This window comes from Crocodylus siamensis, chromosome 4, assembly GCF_052110815.1.
Source record: "Crocodylus siamensis isolate JL-2025a chromosome 4, ASM5211081v1, whole genome shotgun sequence".
Classification (NCBI taxonomy): domain Eukaryota; kingdom Metazoa; phylum Chordata; order Crocodylia; family Crocodylidae; genus Crocodylus; species Crocodylus siamensis.
This window is the reverse complement of record NC_143398.1, coordinates 93,213,671-93,233,930: the sequence shown is the minus strand read 5'-3', so window position 1 is coordinate 93,233,930 and position 20,260 is coordinate 93,213,671. Positions and strand designations below refer to the sequence as shown.

General features: G+C 40.8%; 1 protein-coding gene across 1 annotated transcript in view; it reads right to left on the bottom strand.

Moving 5' to 3' along the window:
- Positions 1–20,260, bottom strand: part of FGD6 (FYVE, RhoGEF and PH domain containing 6) — a 95,595-nt gene that overhangs the window by 68,693 nt on the left and 6,642 nt on the right. The window contains exon 2 of the mRNA XM_090042890.1: positions 17,278–19,702. Within this exon, the coding sequence (XP_089899016.1) occupies positions 17,278–19,702 (2,425 nt within the window). The remainder of the gene's footprint in view (positions 1–17,277; positions 19,703–20,260) is intronic.

Sequence of the window (20,260 nt, the reverse complement as noted above, 5' to 3'; positions counted from 1 at the left end):
TTCCAGTCCTTCTTCTCCATGGTTTTCACATATGTTCTGTGCCCAAAAAAGGCATGCAAAACTCAAACTGTCTTCAATTGATATCAGTTAAAGTTACTACGCTATATTGCTGGTTTAGCATTTCAAAACACTTTTTTGTAGCAAAAAGACTACAAAAATTGAAACAGATGAGAACCACTGTGCTACAGTGACACACAACCTTTTTAGGGAAGTCATGGAGACATATACTGAATCTAAATTTGGCAGTACCCTGGTTAAAACCACTATTTCAAAATCGCAGTTTACCTACTTTATCTCCAGATTGCTGCACTGCCACAGCCAGGTGCAACTTCCCTGTGCACCTGTGTTTCCAGAATGTGTCTACAGGAATTGGAAAGGGGCTGTGGCAGCCTGCATTAGGCTTGCTGCAGCTGCTTTCTGGTCCAGCTGCATATGTACCTCCTGGAAAGAGAGACAGGCAGGGCAGTTTCACCTGGTTGAGGTGGCAATAGCAGTGGTAGTGCCTGAGCCAATGCCACAGCACCCATGAAAGTGTCTTGAGGAACAGCACAGTACTGTAATACTGCTCTAGCACTTAGAATATCCAACCAAGATTAAAGCCTCATGTTTAGGCATTGTACAAAGCTAACAGTGGGACATGAATTAAGGGTTAAAGGAGATTACAAGTCCCATTTAAAAAATGGGGAATGGAGGCACAGAAAATTTTGCAATATTTCACTAGGTCACAAAAATTAGGGGCAGAATGGAAACTGAACCCATATCTTGAGTTCCAGACACTGACTTAATTCTTCTTCTCTTACAACTCTGTTCTTCTGTTTCCTACCAAACACTCTTCAGTTCTTTAATACACTGGTCATACTATATCAACACACCAATTTCTCTGCAACACTTTGGAAAGGAGGCTTGCTATGCTTTGTTTTTGAAGGAATGTTTCAATGGCTACTTTACCAAAAGTTTTGAAGCCTGAAGATAGAAATTTACTCTCAAAAGAAAAAGGCTCTCTCAATATGGATATCTGGGACCAGGCAAATAACCCCACTTTAGAGGATGTCTCAAAGCAAATAAAGAAAAACTCCATAAATAAAAACTAGGTAAAATATAAGCTTAGCTGCACTAACATTGCTATTACTCTTTACTTAACATTAAAAAAATACATACCAAAACATATTAAGGCCTCAAATGATAACAAATCCTTGGTTTCGTCTCCCAATTTACACAGAATCTCAAGCCTATCATTTTCTAAATTTGAGACAGATGATTTCAAGTTATATTCCAGGTCATCTTTATTTGTGTGTCCCCTTTCCTATATAGTGTTCCAGCATTAAAAATTTTTATTAGTGTGTTGAATATTATCTTACCTTTTGGCTCTGATACAATTAGGTCAGTGGCAGTTGATCTCAACACGTACCTTAATTTTTTAATAGATTTGTTATGATCTGCTCATTTAAATGGATTATTTTCTAATCTGTACTTTCTTATTTCCAAGAATTATTTTGAAATTATGCAAGGTATACATGCACCTTGCACACAATAACTCTATAAAGAATTTCATACATATTATTAGTACCTCTTCGCAATTCTCAAAACAGAGCTCACTCAGTCATGCTTTTGAATAGATAACTTCTTCTGGAACAGGGCCCCCTATCATATTACTAGTTATCCTCCATTGTCTTGTTGACTTGCAAGTTGGCATACAAACACAGAATATTAATTAGATTAACATGAACCAAAAAACCACATATCAAAGGCTTAAGGCACCAATTAACATAGTTTGGTACGGTATTTCAATTCAAGATATTTTTTTCTACTTCTATAACAAGTCACAGTTACCACTGGTAAATAATTATTACCTTCCCATAAACTAGTAAAGACTCCTAGTTTTGTAATGCTCATGTATTCTTTCTATATACAGGGATATTATTTGCAAGGTTAAGAGAGATCTTTTCGGTTTGTACTGAAGATGCACAGAATCCGTTTGAAAGAAATCCCATATGCATTTTCAACAATCATTTCACAGCTCACAAGTGACACTTGCAACAGCTACAGCCAAGCAAACATACTTCATCAACACCTGTGATGCCTTTAAAATTTACTTATTTCAAGTTCAGAGGCTATTCAAGAGCTAGAACAAGAAAAAAATGTTTGATTCTAACATCCAAGGTTTTAACTACTCTTAAACATCTCTCAGTTACCATAGCTGAGGGTCAAAACTCAGCAACGGCACCCAATTGGGATAAAAATTGGGGGGGAGGGGGGGAAGAAGCACCAAGCTGAAGCACAGTAGACAGAAGTAGAGGAGTAGATATGGGGCTTTTGGCTTGCCCCTGGACCCACCCACAAATTGTGCCCCCACCCAGACTCAGGAGGCACCAGTCACCCTTGCCAGGATATCACATAGCTTAAGCATGCATTGTGTACCAGGTGTGATTTCCAGCTCCTCAGATACAAATTTGTGGTAGTACTGGAAATTCTTGGCATGATAGCAGACTGCACTGAACTACAAACTCTACCTTGTGAGCACAGGCTCTGGTGGCAGTCACACAGTTGCATGCAAGTTCCCACTTTGACTGGTAAAGGATCCTTTTACCAGAGCTTATGGCCTAGACTGGTGGTCTCCAACCTTTTTATGATGAAGATAATTTTTTGGAAATAAAGGGCACCCCCCTCACCTGCCCCATCCCCAGCCCAGCAGCAGCAGAGAACTAGGGTCGGGCCCAGGTTGGTGACCACTGGACTAGACAGTGCTTACAAGGTTTTCTTAAAAGGAGGAAACCAAGCCATCCAAATCAGGGAACTGCATGTGCCAGATGTCACTTATCCAAGACAGAATGTGTGCATTGCAAGTAACAAATTTGTTGGGCATCATTCCACAGAGCAAAAAAAAAAAAAAAAGTGTTACACACAGCACTGTTGAATATAAATGCTGGGATCTTGTTAAATTCTAAATTCGCTACAGCCTGAGCCATGATAAAAAGATTGGCTAACCTGAGGTGGACTGGCTCTGTTTGAAAAACAGGCAGATCCCAGGCTGTCCAACTCCCAGGTACACATAAAATGTGCAAGACAATTACCTAGGGTCAGCAGCTTCATCAGCTGTAATGGAGATGGATTCATATACTGCCAGTGCAGACTTTGTGGACTGTACATGCAAAGCAATCACTGCAGTGAGATAGTCTTGGCAAAGTTTGTTTCCACATGGGAAATATCTAGCATTTGGCATTTAGTTGGCATGTTCAGGTAGTCCCTTAACGTAAGGTGATCCGTTTTCTCAAATGGGATGTTCACTGCTGCAAAAACCTTCACAATGGAAAATATCACCACTTGCTTTGCTAAACTGTTTTCTGTGGTCCTTTTAAAGAGTGAGGACATGGTCACTTGTTTCTTGTTCTGACCTTCAGACTCTGCAGCAGCCTTTTGCTTCATGTTCACCTAAGATGCTAAGTGTCAATCTATAGTTTTTCCTCGACACTTCCAAAGTCACAGTACTGAACAATTTACCTGCATCTGTGTGCAAGGTCCCTGCAGGATACTGCCTTACACAGTCCAGAGAAGCAGCATATTTTGTCTTCTTGGAGGATTTCTTCTCACTATTCATTATCCTCAGGCTGCAGCATACTGCAGCATCACCCCTCTGGCTGCCTCAAAGATGGCACTGTAGCCCTTTCACCCTTTTCACTTCCTCAACTAGCACCCAACTGCAGCCTGTACTGAGCCTAAGACACAAGCTCAGCCACTCAGTTGATTCTCTCACCCCATGTGCTCCAAGGCTGCAGGGCTTCCCACTCTTATTTGTTTGCTGGTATGTTTTGTTTTGGGTTTTTTTCTGGGCAATCCCTACAGAATCACAGAAACCATTTTTTTTGGCAGAAAGTGACTGATTTCCCATTTTTCACAGAAAATGTGAAACTGTGATTGTGGCAGGTCCCTACACGTTATAAACACACACACACACACACACACACAAACAACTTAGGAGCTATTCAGGTGTACAGTAGGACAAAACAAACTCAGTGAAGCCTTAAATACAGAGTATCGGAGTGCACAAACTGAGGATTTTCCTGTTCTTTCCTTTTCTTTTTAAAAGTTTCCTTTTTTGTTAAAGGTCTCTTTTGGGATCCTCTATCAAATTCATCTGATCTTAGCATGTAAAACTCTGGGTCTAATTTAAGCCTCTTCTACATCTTAGCTTGGTGGTGGGATAACTAGACCATATCTCAGAAACAGGGAATACTCCTGCTGAGAGGCAAAAGTAACGAGGTCAAAAGTTTTGGAGTTTTTTTGTTTGAGGCACTTGGCCAAACATGATATCAAATGCTGACTGGGAGCATTACGGTGTACAGGGAAAGCTTAAGGAGTCCACTGAGGAACAGGTGTCAGGTAACACAAGATGATAGGATTAATAAAAAGGGAATGCATTAGGTTTGCTCACTAACCCTGTGCATCTGAAGACACTAGTTTTTGATTAAACAAACAGCAATACCACAAGCTTCAAATCTACTTTATAACATTCCAAAAGTAATAGGAGTTTCCTCTGGCAAGCCAGACTGGAAAGTATGGCCTGGGGAAACTTTGTTATGCAAGGAGCACCTGAACACTGCCCCCACATATTAACTGCACCACTAAATTTCACATATTCTCCTATTATTGCCAGATCTGCTCACAATTAGCAGCTGCTGAAATTCCTTCAACTTGCAGTCCTCTCTTGTCTTCAATCCCCTTATCTGTCATTCAGACACAACTGACTCTTAAAAAAAAAAAATTGGGAGGAGTCATCATGTTCTGAATAACATGACTTATTTATCTTTAGCATTAACAGTAGATGAAGAGATCAAATGAGCTCACCTTGGAACTCCTATATTCCACTCTAGGTGCAACCGATAGCATCTGAGGTCCTAAAGGGTATTGCCATGGCTTTATTTATTTTAAGTCTAGGTCTCTGCCAGAACTGGAGATCAGTTGTATCACTGGAGACAAGCTCTTTAAGATCCATCTTCTATGCCAAAAAGGTGCATTTTTTCCACAAAATAGCACAACATTGCCTGAAACAAGACTTTACAGCAAGATAGCTGCAAAGTTGTTAGTTAGCTTGGCATAAAATATCAAACTTGCCAAAGAACAGGCCCTTCATGTTAGTAGGACTATCACCAGCACAAAGGGCAAGAGGTGAACTGATTTTGCTAGTTTGGCACTATGGAAAGATATAAACAGAGGCAACACTCAAATGTTGATCTTTTTTGTTAGATATCTGTTGTAAGCTCTGTGTTTGTAGTTACTAAGATACAATAGTGCAATTAAGTGAGGGGGAGGGCACAAAAACAGCCACTCCTACAAATCGACATGGCAGCAGCCCATACTGCCCTGCTTAGGCTGCCAAAGGAAAAAGGACACTCTGCAGAAGTCTCTTCATTAAGAAATAAGCCATGGGAGAAATGAGGATTTACATCTTGCATATTTCTTAAACCAGTGGTGCTCAATCTTCTAGCTCCATGGGCCAAATGAGTGGTGTGGGGCTGGTCTGCAGACCTGATCAGGCCCTGAGCTGCCCCTGCCTAGCCCCCACATGCTGGTACTGGGCCCTCTACCATCCAGCTCCTCCACTGCCAAGTTTTCAGAACTGGTGGAACTCCACAGGCTGGACAACAAGGCCTGTGGTCAGATCTGGCCCACAGGCCAAGGGGTGAGCATCCCTGTCTGACACCATCATGGCTACTGCAATCCTACTCCTGTAGGAAACATACTTCTGATAATGGCATGTTTAGAAAAAAAACCCGTAATGAATCCTAAAAGACTAGAAGAACTAGATGATCATTTTAGAAAAATACATAAAAAAGTCAGAACTTTGGGTCTTCAAGATAAAACTTCTGGAGGAAAGCTGGAGATATACAAGGGATGTTTGTATTATGAGCCCCATATATTTTGAAAGGTGTCTGTTGACTTATGAGCAAATAACAGTCTTCTGAAGGAGGTCAAGAATGAGCCCCTGGAATTTACTCCTGCTGAGAATACCCATACACTCAGCACCAAGCCATGTTTATAAAGATTAGCAAGAATCATCCCTTTTGTCCCACCCATTATGCTTTTATGAACTGTACTCACAACTTGGATTTCCAAGACTATAATTTTATAATAATGAACACTACTGACTTAACTATAACCAAATTTAATTTAATGCCACTGGCATTTAAGTCTATATTTGGCCGAGTGTGTACTATGCTGAAATACCTAACTTGCTAGAACAATAAGTTAGTCTTGTGCCTTTCGGCTAGTAAAATTCATTTTTACCTTGAGTCAGGACACTGCCTGTCCTTTTCTCGCAGCAAAGAGGCAGCCTTTGATACTCCCATTCTAAGTTCAAAGTTCTGTATTTGTTGGTTAAATAGCTTTGCACTATTAGCCATATTACCTCAGTAACATTCACTTCTGTTCAAGATTGACTGTAATTTTGATGAAGAATAGTTTTAAAAAACAAAGGCGTGGGAGGCGGGAAGGGGGGGGGAAGGAGGAAGAGAAGGGGGAAAACTAAAACCAGCCTATACCTAGCATTTATCTTGGACATTAAACAAGAGCTGTGGCTGCCTGAGGTGCATAAAACTGCTCTTATAGCAAGATGACATCTTCCTGTTCCTGCAGAAGCATTTCTTGGTTTTAATTCAGTTAGCATATTCAGTGAAGATTCCTCTGTTCTTAGGAAAATTAATATATATATAAGGCATACTTCAGACATTTCCATCCTCTACATGTAAAAAAGAACTGCATTTTAAATAGATTCTTCATTTTTAAAATCTCACTAGTGAAAGCTGTTTTCTGACAGGATTTTTTAAAATGTATATCTTCTCAAACAGGATGTTAAGTATGGTAAATGAATGCTGCCAAACTGTAAATCCAAGACATGCTGCATACCCCAATGCATGCCAGTTTAATCCCACACATCATGTTACAGCCTGTAATCATGAAAAACGGGATATACAGCTCTACTATATTGCAACAGCTCCACAGGAGGCATTATAATGTACTATGCCAAAATATATTATGCAGATTTAATAGCTAATCTGGCATGACATGCTGTTACCGTGTCAAGCACAATTACTGTAAGTAAAGTGCAGTGTCAAACTATATTGACCTACATCATTCCCTGAGACTTGCAGTCTTCCACATCCAGAAATGTCCTTTACTACACAGAGTTTTGGGGCCAACCACTTCTACCAAGAACAAATTAAGACAATTTCTAGGATGACCTCTCTTGCAAGGACTATAGACCTATAGCCATCCTTTGCCTGGATTTTAAAAAAAAGATCTTGATGCCACCTTCTGAACAGCTGTTGGCTAAAGCACATTACTTCTCCATTTGGGCCAAGCTAGCGGTCTCCTATTTCAACAGGTTGCCATAGTCATTAGTATGAGATGTATAAGGTTAGAAATTAAGTCAGGCCCCCACAGAAAGTATTCCAACAACGATTGTTTTGTTTTGTTTTTCCTCTACCAATAGCTTGCTTAGTAAGGTTCATTCTACTTTTCATAAGGTCCCTATTTCATAAATAGAAATTTACTGTACATGAACATTATTTAGGGCATAGATCACAAACCCTTAAATAGGATCGGAGTGGAAAATGATGACAACTGCAAACAAAGAAACACAAAACGTGGCCTTTAAAATACAGAAGTAATATACAACCAGTTCCATGCCTACCAGACAAAACTCTAAGGGTCACGAACATTCGTCAGCTGCCATACAAAACACATTTATCTACCCATACGGGAAGAGAGGCCACAAATGTTTTATTTGCCAGTGACCAAACAAAACACCACCTCAAAACTAGTTACCTTAGGTAGAATTTGGGAAGGCTGTAATATACTGTGCTGTAATCTCAAATCAAGCACTTGCAGATGTGAAAGGAAGAACCCTGCAAAATAAGAATAAAAGTTCCTAACTATATCCAGTTCAAACTTCAAACTACTTTACAACCTCAATAATGTCACAAAGACCTGGTGCTCACCAGCTCCCCATCTGCTAAAATCAAAAGTTACCACTAATCCCAAATACTGGACCACAAGCTATTTCACATTTGCTGATTGCTATTTTTATGGCTTTATTTGATGGTTTTGTGGGAGAAGCATCTCTCTTCAAGGAATTTTCTGCACAGTTTGGAAGCAACTTGAGACCTGTGCCCTTTTTCCACTTTTAAATTTCAGACAACAAAAACCCAATAAAAATATAGTGAAACAGCAGCATACTGGAAAAATAAATAAGTTACTCCATGTTTATTTTGGACTTAAATTGTCTGTATACATATTAGCTGTTTCTTGAATGGCACAATAAAATATAGCAGATGAAGTACACTTCGGCTCAGGCCGAATGTACCAATTTAGAGCAAAATCCTCAATTATTCCTTAAGCTGCTGGATTTCTCATGCTTTTCTTCTTCTCCCCCCAAAGAAAACTTTTGACAGTTTTAGTTCCCAGATGCACAACTACAGATATCCAATGAAAAACTTCACTGAAGCTAGTGGAAGGCTCTGTGGAGCTGCATCACTGTGCCATGGATTATGGGTACGATGTACAATTCCTGTTACTAAGTACATTGTTGAGCAGTGGTGCTCAACTCCTTTGGCCCACAGGCTGGATGAACATTGCCAGGTCCATCCATGAGCCAGATCTAGTGTGCAGTGTTAGCACAGCCAAGGCCCAACACAGCTGAGTGAAAACAGTCCACCTCAGGCCCAATCCAGCCAACCGGGAACATGGCCCAATCCCTGCATGCTGGGGTAGCCCAACTAGGGCTAATTCAGCTGGGTGGGGTTTGAAATTTGGTGGCAGGGAAGTGTTAAATTGCCATTGCTTCCACAACACCAGATTTCCAGACCTGTGGGCAGCCCCACAGGCCAGTTTATATGGCTTTCAGGACCAGGGGTTAAACCCCCCAGTTTTAGAGACTTTTATCCATTTTTCATTTTTTCAATAAAAATGTGATTTTTCACATATATACATGAAACATTTCTTCAATTTAAGGGAAATTAAATCATTCTTTAAAAAAATAAATAAATCAGAGGTTCATTAAGCACACTGGAAATCAAATAAATAAGGCAAAACAAGTTCCTTACTGTTACTTGTCTGTTACTTTACATACAGTCACATTGTATTCTAATACTTTAGTTAGCTATATATAATGAAGTAAGCAACCAAGTACATGTGAAAATCTTGATACCAATGCTTGTTAATACTACTTTTTGCATTTAACTAAGAATTTTTCCTATTAAAAATTGAAATCTTGGCCTTACTATTTCTTTCCTAATATTTTCAAACACATTCTTATGCCAGAAAACCAAGGCCTTTAATTTTACATACAGAATATGACTAACTAGATCAAGCATTGCTGTGGTTCAGATTTCTCCATAAGAAACAGTATTAAGGAGCTTTTCAAATACATTTCCCGAGCCACTGCTGAAAATAACCCACAGGAAAAGGCTGTTGTTCAGCTATATAAATGAGCCTTTCATCAATTCTCATTTCATAGCTGATTTTCCGTTCCACATATAAGCTGCGATACTCTTCTGTATTAATTTGGAAGATTTGTGGTTTACACCACTGTTGGCAAGGCTGAAACAGGATGTGTCAAGGGAAAAAAAAAAGAAAACAAATACTTTGACAATAAATAACCCTATTTTGCATTTACTAAAACAGGCCAGGATGGATGTGTGTAAAAAGAATGTTGAAGCAAACAAAAGGAAGGGGTTGGGAGGCAGGATGGTGGGGGGGCAGGGGCAGAGAAGGGGAAGAATTTATAGGTTAAAGTGCAGGAGGATCAGATTCCATAATTAACTATGAAGCCCCAAAAGGATGCTTGTAATGTAAACAGGGAATTATTAACCAAGCTAAAGGAGAAGGCTTTTCAGTCATTTCCTTCTTTGTCAGTAGCAATCTGGATCTCTGGGAAGAACTTTGAGTTAAGATCCTAAGATCATTTTGTAGTGCTCAAACAAATCTAGATCTTTTAAATGTATCTGCATAGTTAACATTTGCACAATACACTCACAGCAGGTTATAATAAAAAGGTATGTCAAATTTCAAACCCTATATTATGTCTTGCTAACTTTAATGGATTTTATGGAATTTGGACACAACTTAAGGATGAATTATTGAATGGTCCAGCCTTTATGTCTAACAACAGTGATTCTCAACCTGTGAGTTACATATACCCAGGACTCCTCATCTTGATAATGCTGCAGATGCAAGGAAGTTATATGAAAGGACACTGCAGTATGGAGAAGGATGCAAAACCATAATCAAGATATATGCAGATTATATTAACTGCAAGCCCTCTAAGGCAAGGTTGTGTGCTTCTGTATAGTTTAGAGCCCCGGGATATTTAGAAACGAAAATAAAAAACCCAAATATGTAATAGTAAAATGATTATTAAAGAGGGCTTTCTTTAATAAAAAAGGTATTTTACCTAGCACACAAAAATAAAACAAAGCAAGTCCTGGGTAGAAGTGCAGATATGAGATTCTGTCTATTGTGCCTTCTCTGCTTCCTAAATTATAAGTGAATTAATTACAATATGTGAGAGCATAGGGTGAAAAAGAGTAGCACAATATATAAAGGGTGACTGCACGGAATCCAGTAAAAGCACATTATATTTTTAAGGGACAAAGTCGTAACATGCAACATTTAGCAACATTTAACAGCTTTATGGCAGACCCTTCTTTCCTCTAGAGTTCTAGTGAGGAAAAGGTCCCCGAGATAAGCTTAGAGCACATGCAAGTTTTCCGTGAAGAAACTAGTTAACAATTTATCCAGTGCACACAGAGGGCACTTCATTGGTAGTAAATGGACGTCTCCCAGTAGCATTAAATATCATCTACTCAGTGGCATCTGATATACATTTCACCAATACTTACACACACACATACTATATACACCACACACTTAAGAAGACAGCATCAAAATCTTAATTTGCATGCACCATTTACAATACCATTAGAGAACTTTCATTTCCTTTCTAATTTTGTCAGTTTCTTCTCTCATCAAAGAACAGTAAAATTATCAAAACCCTTAAAAAGAAAAAGTGACAAAAGTATCAAAGTAGAGTTTTCCAGAGGAATGAAACTCTTTTTCTGATCACCTTTGAGGTTTTGAAATTTGTTTTCAGTGTACACTGGGAAAAAAAGATTTTTTTTGACAAACTGAATCATGTGTTGAGACTGAGTTTTAGACTGAAACTACCAGAGGTATTTAATTTCAGTTTGTCCATCTCTCAAAGCTGACTAGAAAATCTTGGACTTCAACATTTTTTCTAAATTAAATCATAGTGAGAATGAATGCATGCATCTATATGAAACATTTTTGTACACATTTTGACAGAATTTGTTGTAATCCAAAATGTTCCGATAAATTCTGATTAGGTATTCTTTAAAAAAAAAAAAGTTTCTTTTTTCTTTTTCCCCTGGAGCATGATAAATGATTAATTTAAAAGCTCTCGGTAGGGACATTCTCCATTTCAGAATGTATAACAGGTTAATTTTACTTTACAGTATTCCTCTCCTTGAAGGTGAACATATATTTTGGGAAAGCTTATCATCAAGAAAAAAAAACTGCAGGAGTCCTCCAAAAGTGAAAAAAATATAACCCCTGCCCCCATAAAAACCAAAACAAAACAACACAAAGAGTCATCTGGCTAGAATGCCATTCATATGCTACTCCCCCATTACATACTTCAATTACGTAGGTCTCATACAGAGATGTTCCACCGTGCTAGGAGAAAAGTCCCAGCACAAGGAGCTGTACAGACATTCAAGAGATTCCTTACTGAAGAGAACTGGCTCTTCCGCAAGAAGTTAAGAATTCCCTGTTTTTGATTTAATTTGAACATGTGTACACCTCTCAGGTGTGGAAGACACCCAATATCCCATAGCCCTCTGCTTATCCTCCCTTCAGGGGAAAAAGAGCACTGGCTCCAAGATAGCCTACCCATAGGTAAGCTGTCAGGAAGCCGAGTGGGGATACTGCACAAGAAAGTTATCCCCACTCTCACTAATCAGCAGGTAGTAGTGGTAGAGATTCTCCTATGGAGGGGTACCTTCTAGAAATATGTCTCCCCAGCCACTGCTGATCAGCAGGGATCCTGGTTTTCCGTTTCCCACAGAAAAACAGAGAAAACCATGGATTTCCCCCTTTTGCAAAGATCTCTGCAGGCTGGCTGAGTTCCTGATCAGCACTGTTTATCTTGGGATCCAATCATGTATTATTCAGGGAGTGTAATGTTACTCAAATGAATCAGGACCCATTCAGCTGGAGTAACAGGTTGGAAGAGCAATCCCATACCAAAAAGTATGCTGAACCCTAAAGAGTTCAAGGGCTTAGTGTTAGGGACACTAGCAGGGCTGCATGAAGCTTCGGTCGCTGATTCAATTCGGAGGAGATTCAGCGGCTGAATCTCTGAATCCGAATGGAACCAGAAGACCCATTAATCTCTCTGAATTGAATCGGAAGCCTCCGATTTGGCCATAGACACAGCTTAATGTTTTTTTCTACATATCTCAAGGTACCCGGCGTGGCTCGTGAATGCTGAGGTGGTAGGGTGGATGGGGCATCCCACAGGAGCACATGCTCGGCAGCAGACCCAGAAGTGGACCAGAAGTACTTCTGGTTCACCTCTGGGTCCGCCACAGAGCACACAGGGGACTCCCCACTGCAGCTCGGCAAGTAGCACCTCTTGGGTCTGGGGGGACACCCAGGGTCCCCCTGTGGCTAATCACTGAGCAGAATAAAGTCTTCAGATTTGGTCAAACCAAATCGGGGAAGTGATCAGAATCAGCAATTCAAATCACTGTCCCCCAAATTGTGTTGAATCCAAATCTGAATCAAATACTGCCCGCTTTGCACACCCTTACAAAGCAGGCATTATTTAGCACTCAGTATTCTGACAAGGTATCTATAAAGGGGTATGTAACCTCACAACTCAATCAATAAAGTTAAGCTTTAAGTAGGACTGATGTGGGATTTTATTAACTATATTTTAATTTATTTATACTTTAGCTCTAGAAAACACATTCTAAAATCAGAGCTTAAGAGAAAGTAAAGGGCATTATTAAATTCATGCAGAGCTTTTGAAATTTCTTTCAAAAGAGAAATCCTATCAGGCAATGGGTTGTAGTGGGGGCAATGCAATGAAAATTTACACTAATGACTAAATTTAGAGCTGTCCATAGTCAAAACAAATCAAAGAGTATGTATGGTTACAGAAACTCAGTAAAAATGCTGTCAAAATATCCAGGAAATATAGTGCACTATTTCTTCAGCCCTTCAGGGAATAGAGAGCAGGGGTGGGCAAAGTATGGCCCGCAAGGCTATTCTATCTGGCCTGCAGGGCCCATAAAACAAATTTAGAAAATGAATATTAATCTATCAAAAATGACAGAAACCAAGGGCGGTAGGACCCAGGGGAAGCCCGGTAAGCTCCCACAACAGTAGGGCCTGCCTGGTCCCACTGGAAGCACCAGGTCGGGCTTTTGGCCTGGGACCACATGGCTGCCCTGGTACGGGAAGCCAACCACGGGCTGCAACTGGCTGCAGCAGGGATTGCCGGCCATGGGGTTGGGGAATGGCCGCTTTTCCCCACCCCCGTGCTCAGCTTTTCCCCAGGCTCCTTCCCAACGCAGGGAAAAACAGCATCTCGCCCACCCTGTGGCTGGCACCCCGCACTGCAGCTGCTCGCAGCCTGTGCAGGGCTGTCCAGAGCAGGGACAGGCAGCCCCACGTGGGCTGCGAGCAGCTGCAGTGTGAGGCGCCGGCCACAGGGCAGGCAAGGGGCCACTTCCCCACCCCCGTGCTCAGCACCAGCTTGTAACCCAGCCCTGCTACCAGCCTGGGCCCTGCGTGGCTCCAGGCTTGCCCCGTAGGGGCTGTGTGTGGCGACTGCAGCTGTGGCCCCCTGCTTGCCATGCCAGGCAGTGTTTCCCATTGTTGCCTCTGGGTTGCCCTGCACGTGAGCTCTGGGCAGGAAGCAGCAGCCAACACTGCCTGGCGCAGCAAGTGGGGGGGCTGCAGCTGCCGCCGCCACGTGCAGCCCTGACGAGCAAGTCCGGAGCCGGTGCAGGGCCCAGGCTGGCAGTGGGGCCGGGTTACAAGCTGGTCCTGAGTGTGGGAAAAAGCGGCCCCCTCACTTGTCCTGTGGCTAGCGCCCCACGCTGCAGCCACTTGTAGCCCGCACGGGGCTGCCTGTGCCTGCTCCAGACAGCCCTGCGTGGGCTGTGAGCGCTGGCCATGGGGTGGGTGAGGGGCCACTTTTCCCCGCACTCCGCACCAGCTTCTTCCCTGCCAGAGAGCAGGGGGTCGGGGCTGTGCGCTGCCCCCTGCCTGTACTGCGGGGCTGGGGGGAACTGGGAGTGGGTAGAGAGCCAGTGGGAGCACGGGGCCCACACCAGTGCCCCAGGGCCAGTGCCAGTGGGGGCCAGAGCAGGGTGGCAGGAGCACAGGGTCCCAGCCAGCAGGCTCTATGGAGCCGGGCCAGCTCCCCTCTCTCCCTGCTGGTGCAGCCCAGCCCAGCTCCACAGACCCCTGCCAGCCTTTGCCCTACTTTGGGCCCCATTGGTGCTGACCCTGGGACATTGGTCCCAAGATGGTAACCAGGGAGCGGGGCTCCTGTCAAGGGGCAGGGCTCCCTATGCAGCCCTCGACAGCCTGGCAAAACTGGGTAAGCGGCTCTCTGCCTGAAATAATTGCCTGCCCCTGGACTAGAGTAACTAACCCTGAAGTATAATTCCCTTGCCTCAGACAACAACCTTTCAAAAAAGTAAAAAAAGTCCCCATAGATGCAGGAATGTTTAAATCTTTGCTCTATGTCATATGACATGTTCTGAGTCATGCTGAATTTTCCTTTGTATCTTTAGGTTGTTGGTAGGTTTCCACTTGATTTTTAACTTTAATTTTCAGACAGCTTTGCCTTTCTTCCCCTCCCTTTCTCTCGTTTTGTACAAAAATATTTTATTACTATCAAAAGAAGGAAATAGAAAATTACAATTTCTCCGTCATTTGGAGAAATAAAACAAGTGCTATTCCTTTGAAAGTCCACAGTTGAATTACAAACCTGCTACAGTAATATAAAAAAACCCGGACTGAAGACTGCCACTGCAACATAATAAGCACTTACTTAGCAATTTATTCAAGTCTGCACATGCACTTCTTAGAAAATAAGGAGGAATGCAATAATTGTAATATGGTATAACCAGCTAATTGGAATAATCAAAACTTGTCATGCACTTTTATATGCAATTTCCATTCCCCCGGCACTTCTCTTCACTCTTATATAAAACAAAGGCAATAAGTCTTCTTTACTCCCATTTAAAACTGTTTTTAAACTGATACTGACCAAGGAAATATCCCTTAAGTCTTTGACCCAGCTCCCTTCATTGGTCCAACCCACAGAACAAATGTCAAGGTACCTTCATTTCTCAGTTTCTCTCAAAATTTTCCTTGATCACACCCTTTTTTCCAAAGCAATGAACAAGTTTGATACAAATAGCACATTAGCTTTGTAAGCAAACACAGAAGACAACACAACCCTAGTGGTTTATAAACTGCCTTAGAACCCTACAGGTCTAACTCCATTCCCTTTCCTAGTGAAGGGAAGGGGAAACTTCAATCAGAGTGAAGTTAGGCTGGTACGAAATACTTTTGAAAATTCCAGTGCAGGACATTTTAAAACTCTAGGTGTAAATAAAAACTTAAAGAAATGGAGCATAGCTGTAAAAAGAGCAGGAACTCTATTAGAACTAGCTAAAAAGGCAAGATAAATGCATTAGGAAGCATCCAACATCTTTCCCAACTATGCTGCTGGTCCAACAATGGATATCACAAAAACCCATGCCTTTTGTTATATTTCATGAACCATCATGACTATACCTGATCTCACACCTAAAATGCAAATAAGCCAAGACAGAATCAGTCACCTTATTTCAGTAAACAAACAAACAAAAAATAATACTGTAAATCATATCAAAACTTGAACAAATTGCTAAATATATAGAAATGTAACGCCCAAGACTATGGCATTGTGGAATCTGGAGATGTAACTTTTCCCAATTCCCCCCACCTTTCTAAAATAGGCAAGTAATCTAATGCAAATGAGGAATCTAATTCACCAAGCAAGTTGATGCTTAAAGTTGATTAAAAAAACATTATAGAAACACACTTACATTGTAAAACACTAAGTCCTTGAACTACTTAGAGCACATGTTAGCCATTTAAAAAAATGTAAAGGTATTTGTATTAGCTACATGTAAAGTAAGGGCAAGTTCAACAATTAAACTGCTATTGCTTATGAAAACAGTATATATCAGTGGTTCTTAATCTTTTTTAAACTCAAAGCAACCTTTGACAGACTAAAGGATCCCCCTTGGAAAGTACTACCTCTTGGTTTTCACTCTATTTTTGAACACAGAAAAATAATAGACAAAGTCTTCTGTTGCAAAGAACTCGGGAAAACCACAACAGGAAAGAATCTTTTTAACACTATGGATTCCTATTTGGAATCTCTGGGCTTATCTTGTGAATCATGTTTGTATGCCAAACGGTGCTAACATTGCATGACTCTCCATAGCACCCTAGTTAAGAAACACTGGCCCACACACTTGCCCCACAGTTCCTCTCCATAAATGCTACTTCTACCAGGCTAATATCCTGTCATTCTTTGCACTAGTTTCACATTTTTATTATTATTATTTTTATTATTTTTTACAGGGCACTAAGTTAAAAATAGCTGTCTAATTCCATTTAAAATCCAACCCACCAAATCCTAAAATGACCTTTGATTATAAAGTCACAGAAACATAAACTTTAAATAACATTCTACACAAGTTGCACAGAAAATTTCCCATTTAACTGCTTAGCCCCTGAACATTTAAATGTGTTCATTCTTGGTCTTAGCTCTTTTTCACAACTAATTTAAGCACCAGTTAAACATTACCATCAAATTGTTTAATAATACTCTAAACTTCAGAGTGAACTTGTAAGCACATCTAACTGCAATTCTGGAGGCATATTAGGAGTGATGAAATTTAGCTTTTTAATTGACCAAAAAAAAAAAAAAATCTACAAGCAAACCCACAAGCTGTTTCACCAGGAAGAAGCCTTTCAGGCCCACAAATAGCTACCATATTAAATTATGTAGGAAAAATCCACAGGACTTCAGACTGTATTGCTGTTATGCAATAACAAAGCTGCATATGTGCCAACAAAGTATTTTTAGATTATTTTATCTCCATTTCCTTCCTCCTACATTACCTGTGACATCTTGAATGGTTGTTTGTAGTTTCGTATGGTTCTTCCACCTCATATACATGTGTTCTATGGTATTCTACACTGCTGGAGTTCTGCCATTCAAAACATGGACTTTTAACATAACCTGCAGCAAAAGGTAGGTTCTCATACTCTGGGATATCTTCATAGTGAGGCACATTTCCATATTCTGGTGCACAACTGCTTGCTGGACAATTTGAGCATGTTTGAGATAACTGCTCCACAGAGAATATTTGCTCATCTAAAGACGCTGTCCTTTGACTACTTGCTGTCTCATGCTGACTCCTGTGTCTATGTCTTTTCTTTTGTGATGCTGGGCTGCCCGTTTCTACAGAATGTGCCTTAGCAGATTTAGTTTTCCTTTCATTTGCTGTGAATGTTACATTCTGGCTGTTTCCAACCCTGTTCCCTTCCCCCATAGAAAGGCTGGATATAGCACCATCCAGGGACTGACTTCCTTTGGACAAAAATTTATGGAAGTCACTTTTCATAATGCAAACTGACAGTTTCATATTGAGGAACTTCTTCAAAGAATTTTTCTTCTGAGGGTCTTTGGAAGGCTTATGTATTCTGTCCATATCCACAGAGGACAGAGATTTGGCTCTGGGCTTAGTCACAGCAGTTGGAAGTTCGTAGCCTGTGGCAATATTGGCCATTTTTAATGACTCTGGATTGCCTGAAAAAGGCAGAATAGGACGAGGTAATTTCCAGACCGGTTTCTCTGAAGCACGTTTGGGTACATCACAGGAAGATGACAGGTCTTGTTCTTTGGCTGATGTGTGCCTTATGCAAGTTCCTTCTAGAATGCTTTCAAATTTTTTGTCTTCACTAGAAACGTAAGAACTTTTCTCAATAAGCTCCTCTGACGCAGCTTTCTTCAGCAGTCCAGCAGCGGGTAAACTGTGTCTTTGTGGCTTTTTCGGAGCAATCCTTGGTGAACTTTCATCTTTTACATTAATCTCTCTATCTTCTGTTTTTTGTGCAGAAATATCAAGGCTATTGGAGGCTGAAAAGTGTTGATTGCAAGCCAATTTGAGTTGCTTAGGCAAACTCATGGACAGGGTATTAGTCCTTATAAAATTAGTCCTTTTGTCTATAGCAGCCAGCATACTAGAATCATCTGTTATTTTATCTGCAGGATTTATTAAATTAAGGTCCTTGTCTAAGGAATGTCCAACATTTTCTACCAGGTTAGAAGTTTCATGCAGAACCTGAGGAACAAGATTTTGTGAAGCTAACTCTTCAGTGTCAGTAGGTTCCTTCCCTGGATGCACTCTCTCAGATTTATCAGCCTGATGTACATTGTCCAGATGATCATTATATGAAACACTCTGACTAATAACATTTATTTTTGCAGTTTTCTTAAAGTTGTGTTCAGGAGGGCCAAAGGAATTACCCTCTGAACACACTGGTTCTCTTGTTCCTTCTCCTATCGCATCTATGCCATCTTGACGTACAAGACATGCAGCCCGTGTTTTTCTTGGTTTTGGAACTGGAAGCACTTTTAAGCTAGGCGTCAAACATATCTCTGGGGAAGATGCATGTTTATCACCATCTGTTTTCATACCAACTCCACCCGAAAGTGCGATATTACTATTTACTTTGACATTCTCCAGGTTTTCTTGGTCCATCGGGCAAGAGAAATTGTAGTTGTTTTGAGTCAAATGAGGACAGGTTTCAGTCATTTGAAACTCATCAGCAGCTCTCTTATTGTGGTTATTTCGTTGTTTACCTGTGGCTTCTTCGCACTCAGAAGATTGTACAAGATCCGTAATTTCTATTCTAACTTCACTGTTATTGCCTCTTTCAAGTTTATCTGTATACCTGTGCCTCAAAGGACTGGTATTAGGAAATACACTTTGTGTCAAAACATCTTTAAGTTTCTCTTCCAGGAAACTGGCCTTTAAAACTACATGATTTCTATTTGCCAGTTTTTCACTCTGTGCCCTGTTTCTCATAGGCGATGCATTTTGTTCACCCAGTTTGATGTTCTCTAAATGTTCCAATTGTTCAAGTGTTATCTGAGTTTTACATGTACTTTCACCATTCCCAAGCTTATGAAGGCATTCAAAATCGCATGAAGACACTGGTATGATGTAAGTAGTATTTCTGGTATCTTCTCCTGGGGCTCCATTCTTATAGTTTAGGTGATCTAGAGTTTCAGAAGAATCTCCTTTGTGCTCTTCTAAGCTTTTGGTGCTTTTTCTTAAAGATAATGGAGGCCTCACTTCTGGAATGGACGAGCTCTTGAGAACCTTTGGTTTTGGTGCTATCGCTGGTTTCGTTTTCCTTGTTGTTTGCATAACACCAGAAAGTCCAATATCCGGCTTAGGGGCAACAGGGGGGGGAGGTGTTGCTTTGTGTCCTAGCACAAATTTTGGTTTGGGGGCCACTGGTGGCTTCTTGATTTCTAAAAGAGACAAAAAAACAAAGGTTAAATCATAGGAAGCCTACAAAAAGAAAATCTAATCTTGCATCACCACTGTGCAGGAGGTTACTAAAATAATTTCCCACTATATCCAAGACTCTTATCTGTCTTGATGTATGAAAGGCAATTTATATAAGGCAATTGCAATGCTTCCCGTTTAGTGCACATTCTCTACACACCACATCACTTAATCATCCCTGTTATTTAGCATGTATCACCATGTGGAGGCTTGGAGTCCTTCACCACATGGAGGCCTGGAATATTCCTTATACATTTTTAAGGGAAGTCTCAGATAGTTTGATCCAGTGTGGCCTCTACACTGATTTTGGGGCCAAGGAAATTGCAATACTTTTACAGAAATATGTGCTCCTTAATTTTTGAATGATTAAGTATAATCTCTACCTCTACTCCAGAAAAGCGAGGAGTATGACTAAGTGCTACGAGATAGACAACTTATACAGACTCACTCAGATGCAAGGATTTCTATAAAGCTTGGCTGCTGATCTGAGAGCAACAGAAGCAACATCTCTGCCACAGAAA